General features: G+C 39.6%; 1 protein-coding gene across 27 annotated transcripts in view; it reads left to right on the forward strand.

Annotated features, from left to right (window-relative positions):
* The window catches only part of CTNNA3 (catenin alpha 3), a 488,378-nt gene that overhangs the window by 341,096 nt on the left and 134,178 nt on the right, over positions 1-13,104 (forward strand). Inside the window, exon 12 of one of the 27 annotated variants that reach the window (XM_067001111.1) lies at positions 534-1,996. The exons of the other annotated variants lie outside the window; for them this stretch is intronic. Within the exon in view, the coding sequence (XP_066857212.1) occupies positions 534-562 (29 nt within the window). The 3' untranslated portion in view covers positions 563-1,996. Of the gene's footprint in view, positions 1-533; positions 1,997-13,104 lie in introns of those variants that run through there. 27 annotated transcript variants of the gene reach the window in all.

Genomic DNA, 13,104 nt, shown 5'->3' on the forward strand with positions numbered 1-13,104 from the left:
TTTTGTGGGTTATTGATGATTTGGAAGGTAAACTGAATACTTGTAGGTGTGTTTCTGTTGTGGACACTTTTAAGGTACAAAATAACTCTCATTAAAGGCACTGCAAAATCTTCCTGCAGAGCTCAGAAGCAACTGGATTAGTCCCTATGTTTCTTTAATCCAGGGTGTTATTTTTCCATCTTAAAAGTAAGCTGAATATGGAAAAATATAGTTGAGAGGATGGGTAGGAATTGCAAATGGTAGGTCACTGCAAAAAGACATTGTTACTCTTCACAAACCAGCCATGGGGTTGCTGAAACAAAGCATACGTACAGAGGAACTGTCTCCTAATGTGATACATGCATGTCCTTTTCTGGTGTAGCACAGGGGGAAAAGGGAGTATTCTGTGGCAGATCAGAAAACCTGAAGGGAATTGTGACCGTATGATAACGGGGGGGGGGGGAAAGAGTGCTAATAACTGTCATCTGTTTTAAGTACTAATTAATCTCCTTTTCTGATTCACCTATCCTCATGATTTTTTTCTTTCATTTCAGTTCTGTTTTATCCTTTTATTTGGATGTGATACTTGGTTTAAAGGAAAATAATGCTACAGAAGACAGGTGAAATTAGGTCTTTATATTTGAGGAAGAGGTCTGACTGCAAATAACCAATTTAAATGAAGGACTTTTCTTTTTAAAGGAAAGCAAGAGCTAACAAGATGTGTAAAAAATATCATTGTGATTATAAAACATGATAAATGATGAGATCATTGTTCATAGATCTTTTACGCTATACCTACCAAGAACAGAGAATCAGTGTCAGCCTATCAGTTTTGGAGAGCTAATTAAAATAAGGAAAAATGTGGGTATTAATCTTTATGATCACTGACATTAAGTGTAAAAAAAATACTGTCATCCATTTATCATGTCAATGTGAGGTTTTTATACTCATATAATGGAACCAAAACATGTTATTGCATCCAATGCATAAATTTCCAGGAAACTAGTTATGGTATGCTTGTAATTTTGTTTATACTTGTAAATTTTAAGTTTTATCCTCAACTCTGGTGTCTCAAACTGAAATATTCAGTGAATATTCATATTTGCTGATGTAGTTAGGGTGAAAGTGTAGTTTGGATTTTCATTTTCCAAAGTTAATTCTTTGGGTTTATTTTAATATCTTTTATTCAAAATTATGTGAATAAACTTCAGATACAGATGGAAAAAAACAGAAATGTTGGTATTTCCTTCTTTTATATGTACGTTTTCCCAATTATAATGCAGAATTACAATCACTGGAAAACAATTAAATCTTTTAACATTATTAAGTGTTAGAAAACCAGTAAGAGAAGAATTAGATCTTCTAGTCCAAGAGTTAACTTCACTTCTACAACGATCAGAGGTAAGAAAAGCATCAAATGTGTTTTTATATATATTAAAATCATTAGGATATGTGTTTTTCCTTGTTGTTCTCTTGAAGAGCTTGCATTACAGACCCTCATGCTGCTTTTCTGTCCTCTGTGTGCATCCTTTCCCCAAAACTATGATTATTTTGTCTCATGAACCTTCTCTCTCCAGCCTCTCATGCTTTCCATCTCAGAATTTCGGACTGTCATATTTGGAATACTAGCCACATTTTCTTAAATCCTTTTATATTAGCTCCTCTGTTGCCAAATCTGAGGTTTCTTATTTTCATAAAAACAAGTCTCTGTTCATTTTAGTTTATCTCGTTCTTCATCCTTCATCTGTGATTAAATGTTCTGCTTGATGCAGTGCATGTTAATGACATACTGTCTTTCCTATTGTATACTGGGTGTAATGTCTCTTCTCTGCCTTTTCAAGTACTTCCTTAAAAGACAATTTGTCTAAAGTGCATTTTGACTCTTGTAATCTAACCCAAACTTTTAGCTAAGTTGATTATTTTAAGTGAAATGCATTCCAGAGAACTGGTATTGAGTCGTTAGACTTTGAAATGGTTTTGTCTGATGCCCATTTTGCTGTTACTTTACTGGAAATTTTTTACTTGACGATTACCTAGTGGAATGATAATGAGTGGAATTACTTGCATGTTTGCCTCAACTAAGGGTTTGTGTAACCTACCTATGTAGTCAGTGTACACTGCTAAACTGATAGTGGTAAACATGGACACCTGCAGGTCTGTCTGTAGTAGAAACTGACAATGGAATTGTCATATCCAGATTGTAAACAGAAAATACTGTAAAGTATAAAGAAGTTACCTGCAATTCAACTCCTTTTAGAAATTAAACTGATCTGTCTTAGATAGATACAGACTTCTGAGACTACTAAACAAGTTCTGTGATTGGACTAAAGATCATTCAGGCTGACTTGAGTAGCCAAATGAGAGTAATTTTTTAAGTGAAGAATTGGCACAAATCAGTTACTGCTGTCAAGAGGGAGAAGAAGTGATGAGTCATAGTTCGTTTTCCTATTACACTTTTGTGCCAGTGTGATGTATGAACTTTTAGAGGAGATCCAGGGAAATGGTGCATGGCTGTCCCTTCAGATGAAATTGAGAAGAGCACACTCCAAATTTGGAGTGTGCAAGAAATTCTCTAAAATCTGAGTTTGTGTAGGATAGAAGTTTGTTTTCAGTATCTTAATCCTTCTCTAGGAATCTAAGAATATGTTAAGTGTCTTCAAACTTAATATAAATCAGTAAGGCATCATAGTCTTAAAACAGAAATTCCTTTTAATGCAAATCTGTGCCATCTAAAATTACTTTTAATTCCTGGAAAGCAGCGAAAAAGTAGGATGTTATCATAAAGTGTTCGGAGAAAGCAGTTGTTGCGGATACAAGTGGTCTTATGGCCCAAACAAAAACAAAAGCTAAAGGAATGCATTTTTGCTGACATACTGAAGTTTTTATTAGGTTTCAGTCAATCTTCCTCAGCTTAACAGTTGCAAAAGAAAGAAAGAGAAACTTACCTTTTGTCACTTTCCCTGTTTTCCTGTTACCTTATGTCCTCTTTCCTGTTTTAAGGATGTAATTTACTGTGATAGTGCAGGGGGAGCAAATATGCAGCTTCACTGCTTTCCTAACATTATACCTTAAGATCTGAAGCCCCTGCTGTTACCCTAGTGTTTACAATTGGAAGAGGTCTTCAATAGTTAATTAAAAAGCAGGAGGTTGGATGAACTTTATTAACACGAAATGCAACCTGTACAAAATAGCAAAATAGAAGAGTATAATCAAAGAACAAAAGATACTGGAAGAGAACTTTCAAAATTATCTAGTCAAACATGTTGCACAGAGCAGGACAAACTTCAAATTATACCAAGTTACTTGGATCCTGTCAAGAAGATGTTTGAAGACTTCCAAGGATGGGTATTGCCCAACCTCCTTATGAAAGGTGAAAAATAGTTTTTCTTTTGATTACCCTTTTTGGATTGCATAGAATCTTAAAATGGTTTGGGTTGGAAGGGACCTTAAAGCCCATCCAGTTTCAACCCCCTGCCATGGGGGCAGGTTCACCTCCCACCAGCCCAGGTTGCCTAAAGCCCTATCCAGCCTGGCCTTGAACAACCCCATGGATGGGGCATCAACAGCTTCTCTGGGCAGCCTGTGCCAGTGGCTCACCACCCTCTGAGTGAAGAATTTCCTCCTTATGTCTAATCAAAACCTACCCTCTTTTAGTTTAAAGCCATCCCCCCCTTGTCCTATCCCTACACTCCCTGACAAAGAGTCCTTCTCCAGCTTTTCTGTAGCCTCCTTTAGGTACTGGAAGGCCACTGTAAGTCTGCCTGGAGCCTTCTCTTCTCCAGTCACCCACCCACATGCTAGCATTCTAGTTTGTAAGGATGCTTTCGTAGACTGTCAAAATATTATTGAAGGAAGCAATACCAACTGCACTCTGTTCATCTGCAGAGCCAGACACTTCATCACTGTACACCATCAGTTTGTTCAGGCATGATAAACGGTGCAGGTAGCTGGGTTCGTGATAAAGTATGCTTCATTAAACTTACGAGTATGAGAACTTTAACGATGCTCAGACCTGTAGGCTAGTCGTTGCTGCTGCTTTCTTTTTCAGTGATATGAATTTTCTTCCAAAATGATTTCTACTTCTTAGTCACTTTAAAATTCATTTACATTTGTCACACCCCTCTTTGACAGAACAGTGTCGTCTCATACTTTTATAGGTACATCCAGCTTGGAGAATATTTATGAAACTTCAGGAGCTTTGGAATATGCGTGAGGTGAAGGAAATAGGTGGATGCTGGGTAGGCTGTTTTTGTTTTCACAGTGGTCTTTTTCCTCCAGTGGCCATAGATGCTGCCAAGGTGGAGTTTCCTGACTCCCTAGGGGAATGTATCTCTTCCCAGTGGTGTTGGGAAGATCCACCGTGCTCTGAAAGTAACCAGGAGTGGTTCAAAAGGAATTAGTGAGCTACAGACTTCCAAAACAGTGACATACATCTTTACAGGTATGTTTACCATACAAGCTTAGAATTCAAGTTGATTCAGACAAATACTTTTCACTGGTTAGTAGGCTTTCTCCCTGTCCACTCCCAGCACAGTTACTCTTATTCATATTTCTGTCTTTGATCTATTAATTTTTTCGTACTGTAAATGATTGTGGTAGGATTTCCCAATTTTAAATTCTGGTTTCTTCCTTCTTCAAAACCATTTAAGGTCTTACTTTGTTATCAAAAGTGGGCTGATTATTCATGCCACGTGTTATTTCTCTGTGTACTTAAAAATATGATCACTTAAGAGAAAAAAATGTCATTTTTATGTTCTTACTTCCTATAGTTCCACATGACAGATCTTCTGAAATAGCATAATGACTGCAGATTAGGTGTAACCTTAAAGTTCTGCTCTACCACATAATCCTTTTTCCCGTAGTTAAATCACATTTAGTAACGGTGCTTCCATATCCATACTCTAACTTGGTTTTATGTGCTTTTAGTCTTCCTAGTTGTTGTCACATGCTTCCTCTGGAGTACGTAATCCTTCAGTACTGGACCCTACAGTGTGTCAGTAACTGTGGTTGAACTAGTTCATGGTTCTCTAGTTGCTTGTTTTGTCCAAAAGTATGCTTACATTACTTAAGCATAAACATAAAATAAGGCTTTGGATTCTTCAAACCTTGTAGTTGATGCTGCCTAATAGTGTCTGGTCCTTTCTGCTAGGTATCCTGGTCTCTTTCTAGTGTATTAGAATATTTTTGGGGAAATAAAAATAACTCTATAAATCTATATTCTGCATAAAGTTGAATTGAAAATAAATTTATTGTAATGGTTGGGAAGAGACCATCCTGTATATCTGTTTCAGATGCAGAACAATGGGGAATACAGTACAGAAATTTAATTTGAAACTTCTTAGTTTATACATGACCCAAATCTCTTTTCATTGCACTTAATTATTAATGTACAACAAAGCTCAAGCAGTGCAACACTAAAGCAATTACTTATCTGCTCTAATAATAAATAATGTACTTGACCATGCCCTTCTATCAGTTTCATCACTTATAGAAGAATGGAATTCATCTGAGGCAGAGAACCAAGAATAGATTCGTGTAAATGTACTTTTGTGGAAGTTTTTAGAATTATTTAAAAAATGACAAAGTTGAAAATAACAGTAAGATACGGCATCAGCTTGAAAACAGATATTTTAGTTAACAGATAATTACCTAGATACAGAAAAATTGTGATAATAACTGCTTTTAAAAGTGAAAATTTGTTCAATTGCTTAGTTCTTTTTCTATGTGTGGATTTTTCATGTGTAATTTTGCAGCTGTGTACTCATGGGTAGAAAGGGGGGGAGCCCAGTGCCTTTTTAAAATCTAAAGCACTACTGAAATAGTCAAAAAAAAAAAAAAGTGTATATATGTGTGTTTATATATAGCTGAGTGTATCTATATCTGTGTTCCTGTATGTGTGTACATGTACACACACGTACACCATATACATATATATACTTGAGCTCTGTGAATCGTTACATGTCTTTTCCTAAGCTGATTGTGAGGAGGTTTATAATTAGCCCAAAACCAGACCTTTTCTTCTAACTCAAGAGGAAGTTCAGCTGAAATGGGAACTTCATTTATAATTGTTTGCTTAAAGCTATTTTCTAAACTGGAACACTTGAAAGTTACAGGAACCTACCATTATTTGATAAAGAAATAACTGCAATTTAGCATTATTATAAAGCTCTTGAGACATTGAAAGATTTTAAGTATTTCAGTAGATTTAATAGCTATTTAAATTGATGGAAAGCAAAAACTTCATGTTATATAAGTAACAACATAAGTTTCTAAATATTTTGACCATATTGTGATGTTTGAGAATTTTCCTCAGGAAAAGCAGGCCTCTTTCTTACCTAAGAATCTAGTCACCTGTTTTCACTGAAACACATGTGATTTTGGATGTTCTGATGTCTCTTCCCTGTCTTGGGTTTCAAACTGATAAGAGGGAAGCCTAGGGTGGAGGCAACCAGAAAAAAACAACAGGGCTTTGTTATTTCTGTGTTGCTGTATTATTTATATATTATTATTATGTTATTTCTGTGCGTCTTTGTTATTCTGTTTTACTAAAACAGAATTGTTGAAAACTTTATGAAGAGATCCCTTGCAGAAATCTGGATTCTTAGACTCCTCTTTGACTGAGTTTCGGTAGTTAATCAATTTCTGTTGGGTATTCTTATGTTTGCCTTTTTTTTTTTTTTTAAGTACTGTTTTCATTTTTCACATCCTTGAGAAGATCTGAGGAAGATGGACTTTTTGTGTCTTGACTCTAACTCTGCATTCGATGGGCGTGTTCCTTATAGGCCTTAAGTTAATTTCTGTTGTACAGTTGTGAAAGAACTGTACAAAACTGTGATCCTTTTGCTCCCTTGTACTCATCAATACAATTGATCTCACTAAGTTGTTAATTTTTTTATGTTTACCCTTAAGAGAGATTAATTTATGGACTCAACTTTTCATTGTTCTCTCTGAATCAAAATCAAACCATTGTTTCTTATTAATTATAACCCATGTTCTTAACAAATTCAATTCTTAAAGAAGTGAATTTTTGTGAGAAAATCTAATGGAAATTTATTTTTCTACCTATAGATGAATTCATATCCTAAACTTAGTTTTATCTCCCTTTTCTTCTGTACTCAGTGAACAGGGTATGTCAATTTGTCTTCTGGATGATTCAGTCCTTCTCTCCTGAATACAGAAACAGCTCATTGAGAATAGACTTCACAAACTCGTGTGAGTTAGCCCATTGATCTTCCAGTCTGATGTGTTCCTGTTGGTAGCTAGGTTTTTAATAATTTTTCAAATTTAATTTTCAAATCTGTAGCAGATCCCCAGCATTATTCCATCTCATCCATAAAAACAGTTCTTTTCTATAGTTCTCCACAGTTGCTTTGAATCAGATGTATTTTTTTAAAATCATGCTGCTGTTTTTATTTTTAGTGCATCTTTCTCACATCCTTAACATGCAATCACGTAACGCTATATTGCCAGTTTTTGTACTATATTTTGAATATGATGTGTTATTCCCTCTGCTCTGTAGTAGTTACTGTGCTGTTGAAACAGTGTTCATCATTATGCAGTGTCACATTGCGTATGAAGACATTCTCAAGAAAAACTTTTCTTTATACTGCCTCTTCTTTTAATTTCTTCATGCACATTTACCCAGGACTGCATCATAGTCTACCCAGTGCTGCATTTTATTTTATTTTCCCTCTGTGGCCTCAAAACAAACTGTAACAATTTTTACTTGCCATGATGGTCTCAGGATGGAAATGCAGGTTAAGATGTGAAGGGGGTCGTAATATCTTTTTGTTACAAGTGAAGGGAAGAAACTTCTTTTTTTTTTTTTTTTTTTAGTATAAAAATCATTTTTCTCATTTGAAACAAAAGCAGCAAACTTCAAGGTAAAAATAGCTTGGGATTTAACTCAGGTTAATTGATGCCATCTTGAGAAAGAAAGATGCTGAGCATCAGAAGTAATTAGCATAATTTACCCTGCCCTGCTCTGTTCCTTGTGTCTGCTTACCAGAGGTCATGGTTCTTTTAGGATCTGTGTGATGACTCATACTGATTATCACTGCTCATAAGTAAAATTAGTATCCAGACTAAAATGGCAGTTTCCAGTTTCAGGCACTCTTCTGGTGATGGATTGAAGGGTGATGGGAAAGGAAGTGTTAAAACTCTTTGTGTTGGGGTCTTGTAGTCCTTGAACCATGCAGCAACTTGTATAGTTTCTTCATTTTTGTGAACCTATGTATGTATTTAAGTAATTTCATAATTGCAGGAATTCTTAAATAACAGAGTTCCACAAAAAAGTTGATCATGCAGTAGAGAAATACTATATGATAAACAAGTTAGTTAATCTTACGGAAGACAGTTCACCTGTTCACAACGTTCACTTCTTATATGTAGACTTTTGCAAGTTATCGACTTAAGCTTATGTCTGTTTGGAGTGACTTTAACACGCTGGTTTTCTGTTTACTAGCTGATAGTTTCTGTTTACTAGCTGATAGCATTTTCCACTAGTTTAATTGCCAGAATGTTTGAATGGTATAAAGAGCTATGTGCTACCTTTGTTTGAATTGGGTGACGTTCTGGATAGGATACAACTGGAAGCAAAATGGAGATTAGATATGATGGGTTTTGCAGCTCTCCGTATATTGCTAGCTCTTGTCAAAATAGAGATTCTAATTCTCACAGCATCATTTGTCTTTCACGGCACTGAATCAGTTTCTGGAAACAGATGGTATTTTTGTGCTGTGTGTCATTACTAGGGAGTGCATCATACATGTTAAGTCTAATTTTATTTTCATCCTTTTCAAACTCTTTGATGTGTGCAACTAGACAGTGCAGTGATGACATCAGGTTGTTGAATTGTGGGAGTCAATGACATACTTGTTCACAATGCACAATTCTCTCTTCTCTGCTTTGATCTTTTAGAATTTTTGCATGTTAAAAATCGATGCTACAGGTATGAGTGTAGACACAACAAGAGCTCTTTTTAGAGATGCCATTCATACTTACTGTAAACGCATAGAGGCAGATGGTAAAATGTTCAGAAACGCTGAAACTGTCTATGAAGTTTAGTGGGAGAGAATCCCTACACTGTCTAGGAATGTTTTGAATAATATTAGTCCAACTGTGTAAAATCCTGTTCATCCTACTTAATTTTTCTCTTATTCCACTGGAGGTCTTGCATCTACACTAATGCACACAGCATGGGCAACAAACAGGAGGAGCTGGAAGCCATCGTGCAGCGGGAAGGCTATGACTTGGTTGCCATCACGGGAACGTGGTGGGACCACTCTCATGACTGGAGTGCTGCAGTGTCTGGCTATAGGCTCTTCAGAAGGGACAGGCAGCACAGAAGGGATGGTGGTGTGGCTCTCTATATTAGAGAGTGTTTAGATGTTGAGGAACTTGAGGCTGGGAATGATAAGGTTGAGTCCCTATGGGTTAGGATCAGAGGGAAGGCCAACAAGGCAAGCATCCTGGTAGGGGTCTGTTATAGACCGCCGAACCAGGATGAGGAGACTGATGAGGAGTTCTACAGGCAGCTGGCAGAAGCCGCGAAATCGTCAGCGCTTGTTCTCGTGGGGGACTTCAACTTCCCAGACATATCCTGGAAGCACAACACAGCCCAGAGAAAGCAGTCTAGGAGGTTTCTGGAGAGCGTGGAAGATAGCTTCCTGACGCAGCTGGTTAGAGAGCCTACCAGGGGAGGTGCCCCGCTAGACCTTCTGTTCACAAACAGTGACGGACTGGTGGGAGATGTGGTGGTCGAGAGCTGTCTCGGGCAGAGTGACCACGAAATGGTAGAGTTCTCTATTCTTGGCGAAGTCAGGAAGGGGACTGGTAAAACCGCTGTCTTGGACTTCCGGAGGGCTGACTTGGAGCTGCTCAGGACGCTGGTTGGCAGAGTCCCTTGGGAGGAGGTTCTGAAGGGCAAAGGAGTCCAGGAAGGCTGGGCACTCAAGAAGGAAATCTTAATGGCTCAGGAGCGGTCTGTCCCCACATGCCCAAAGACGAGCCGGCGCGGAACTAGACCGGCCTGGCTGAGCAGAGAGTTGTGGCTCGAGCTTAGGAGAAAAAGGAGGGTTTATAATCTTTGGAAAAGAGGGCGGGCTACTCAGGAGGACTATAAGGATGTTGTGAGCCTGTGCAGGGACAAAATTAGAAAGGCCAAAGCTCATCTGGAGCTCAATCTGGCTACTGCTGTTAAGATAACAAAAAATGTTTTTATAAAATACATCAACACAAAAAGGAGGACTAAGGAGAATCTCCATCCTTTACCGGATGCGGGGGGAAACTTAGTTACAAAAGATGAGGAAAAGGCTGAGGTGCTCAATGCTTTCTTTGCCTCAGTCTTTAGCGGCAAGACCGGTTGTTCTCTGGATACCCAGTACCCTGAGCTGATGGAAGGGGATGGGGAGCAGGATGTGGCCCTCACAAACCATGAGGAAATGGTTGGCGACCTGCTACGGCACTTGGATGTACGCAAGTCGATGGGGCCGGATGGGATCCACCCGAGGGTGCTGAGCGAACTGGCGGAAGAGCTGGCCAAGCCGCTTTCCATCATTTATCGGCAGTCCTGGCTATTAGGGGAGGCCCCAGTCGACTGGCGGCTAGCAAATGTGACGCCCATCTACAAGAAGGGCCAGAGGGTAGACCCGGGGAACTATAGGCCTGTTAGTTTGCCCTCAGTGCCAGGGAAGCTCATGGAGCAGATTATCCTGAGTGTCATCACACGGCACTTGCAGGGCAACCAGGTGATCAGGCCCAGTCAGCATGGGTTTATGAAAGGCAGGTCCTGCTTGACGAACCTGATCTCCTTCTATGACCAAGTGACGCGCTTGGTGGATGAAGGGAAGGCTGTGGATGTGATCTACCTTGACTTCAGTAAGGCTTTTGACACTGTTTCCCACAACATTCTCCTTGAGAAACTGGCTGCTCGTGGCTTGGACTGGCGTACGCTTCGTTGGGTTAAAAACTGGCTGGATGGCCAGGCCCAAAGAGTTGTGGTGAATGGAGCCAAATCCAGTTGGAGGCTGGTTACTAGTAGAGTCCCCCAGGGCTCAGTGCTGGGGCCGGTCCTCTTTAATATCTTTATCGACGACCTGGATGAGGGGATCGAGTGCACCCTCAGTAAGTTTGCAGATGACACCAAGTTAGGTGCGTGTGTCGATCTGCTCGAGGGAAGGAAGGCTCAGCAGGAGGATCTGGATAGGCTGGACCGATGGGCTGAGGTCAACTGCATGAAGTTCAACAAGGCCAAGTGCCGGGTCCTGCATCTGGGGCGTAACAACCCCAAGCAGCGCTACAGGCTGGGAGAAGAGTGGTTGGAAAGCTGCCTGGCAGAGAAGGACCTGGGAGTACTGGTTGATAGGCAGCTGAATATGAGCCAGCAGTGTGCTCAGGTGGCCAAGAAGGCCAACGGCATCCTGGCTTGCATAAGAAGCAGTGTGGCCAGCAGATCTAAGGAGGTGATTGTCCCCCTGTACTCAGCTCTGGTGTGGCCGCACCTCGAGTACTGTGTTCAGTTTTGGGCCCCTCGCTACAAGAAGGACATGGAGGTGCTCGAGCGAGCCCAGAGAAGGGCAACGAAGCTGGTGAGGGGTCTGGAGGACAAGTCTTACGAGGAGCGGCTGAGGGAGCTGGGGTTGTTAAGCCTGGAGAAGAGGAGACTCAGGGGAGACCTCATCGCTCTCTATAGGTACCTTAAAGGAGGCTGTAGAGAGGTGGGGGTTGGTCTATTCTCCCACGTGCCTGGTGACAGGACGAGGGGGAATGGGCTAAAGTTGTTCCAGGGGAGGTTTAGGTTGGATATTAGGAAGACCTTTTTTACTGAAAGGGTTGTTAGGCATTGGAATGGACTGCCCAGGGAGGTGGTTGAGTCGCCATCCCTGGAGGTCTTTAAAAGACGTTTAGATGTAGAGCTTAGTGATATGGTTTAGTGGAGGACTTGTTAGTGTTAGGGCAGAGGTTGGACTAGGTGATCTTGGAGGTCTCTTCCAACCTAGATGATTCTGTGATTCTGTCTTAGATATCCTGGGAAACTTTATTTTATGTCAATTACCGAAACTCAGTGAAAAAAAATTCTAGAACGTACCATCCAGTTTTGTAGTGTGTTAAAATTCAGAAACCACTTTATATGCGATTTCATCTAAGTTTATTTCTAAATCTTAGTACATTTTCACTTAAACTTTTCCCTTTCATTTCCTTGACATGCTTTTAATTTATTTCCTTTGAATTTTAGCTGTGAAAACTTAAAGAATCTCCTTCCTCCCTCCCAATACTGTTATTCTAAAAAAAGTGAAAAAAATCTGCAACATTCCGGTATGTTGAGGGTAAGGCTGTAAAACTTCAATGCTTTATCTGCTAAGTTAGTGGAACCACTTGCAAACAGAAACACTACATGATATCTCTGCATTTTTTCAGTCTGCACTTTATTCTGTTTTATTTTTGTATGAATATATGCTACCTTTCATCTTAATGAACATCTACACTAAACTTGCATTAAGAAGGGTGCTAGACTGAGGTTACTGCAGGTCAGGTACTTCTCTGGGCAGAACTTTTAAAATTTCTCTCATCACTTGTCTGCAAAAATACGTTGTGCTTAAGCAGCATACAAAGTGTCGGATTCAATTTGGACTAATTAGATTACTATCTGAAGTTACTTCTTTGTTTTAAGGGTCTTACCCTTGGGGTTCGGCCTTTCTCTTGAGCTGTGTGCATGTTAATTTTTAAAATTTTACCATCAGAGGCCTTTGCCATTATGGCTAGATTTATGAGTGGCATAAACTTTTTCCTTTGCCAAAGGCTGCAACATCAGTGCATTGTTGGAACATGCACGTACTTCGCTTAAATTCTTTGTGTAGGGTTATTTAAAAACCTTGCACGACTTGTGGCAATACGTATATGCCATTTACCTGCATGAAGACATCTCGCTTTGTTTTCAGAAGTGCCTGCATGAGAATGAGTCACAGAAGTCTGTGTCCATTGTTTCTATCCGAAGTCCCCCTTGTTCTTTCCCTGATGGTTTTTGTTGCTGGGGAATGTGGGAAACATTTAAGCCTGTGGAGAAGGGCCTCTTCCTGAATGAGTCCCATGTCAGTGGTGCATCATGGCTTCTAGATTTAGTGCCCA

The sequence above is a fragment of the Anser cygnoides genome, chromosome 7, assembly GCF_040182565.1.
Source record: "Anser cygnoides isolate HZ-2024a breed goose chromosome 7, Taihu_goose_T2T_genome, whole genome shotgun sequence".
NCBI lineage: Eukaryota > Metazoa > Chordata > Aves > Anseriformes > Anatidae > Anser > Anser cygnoides.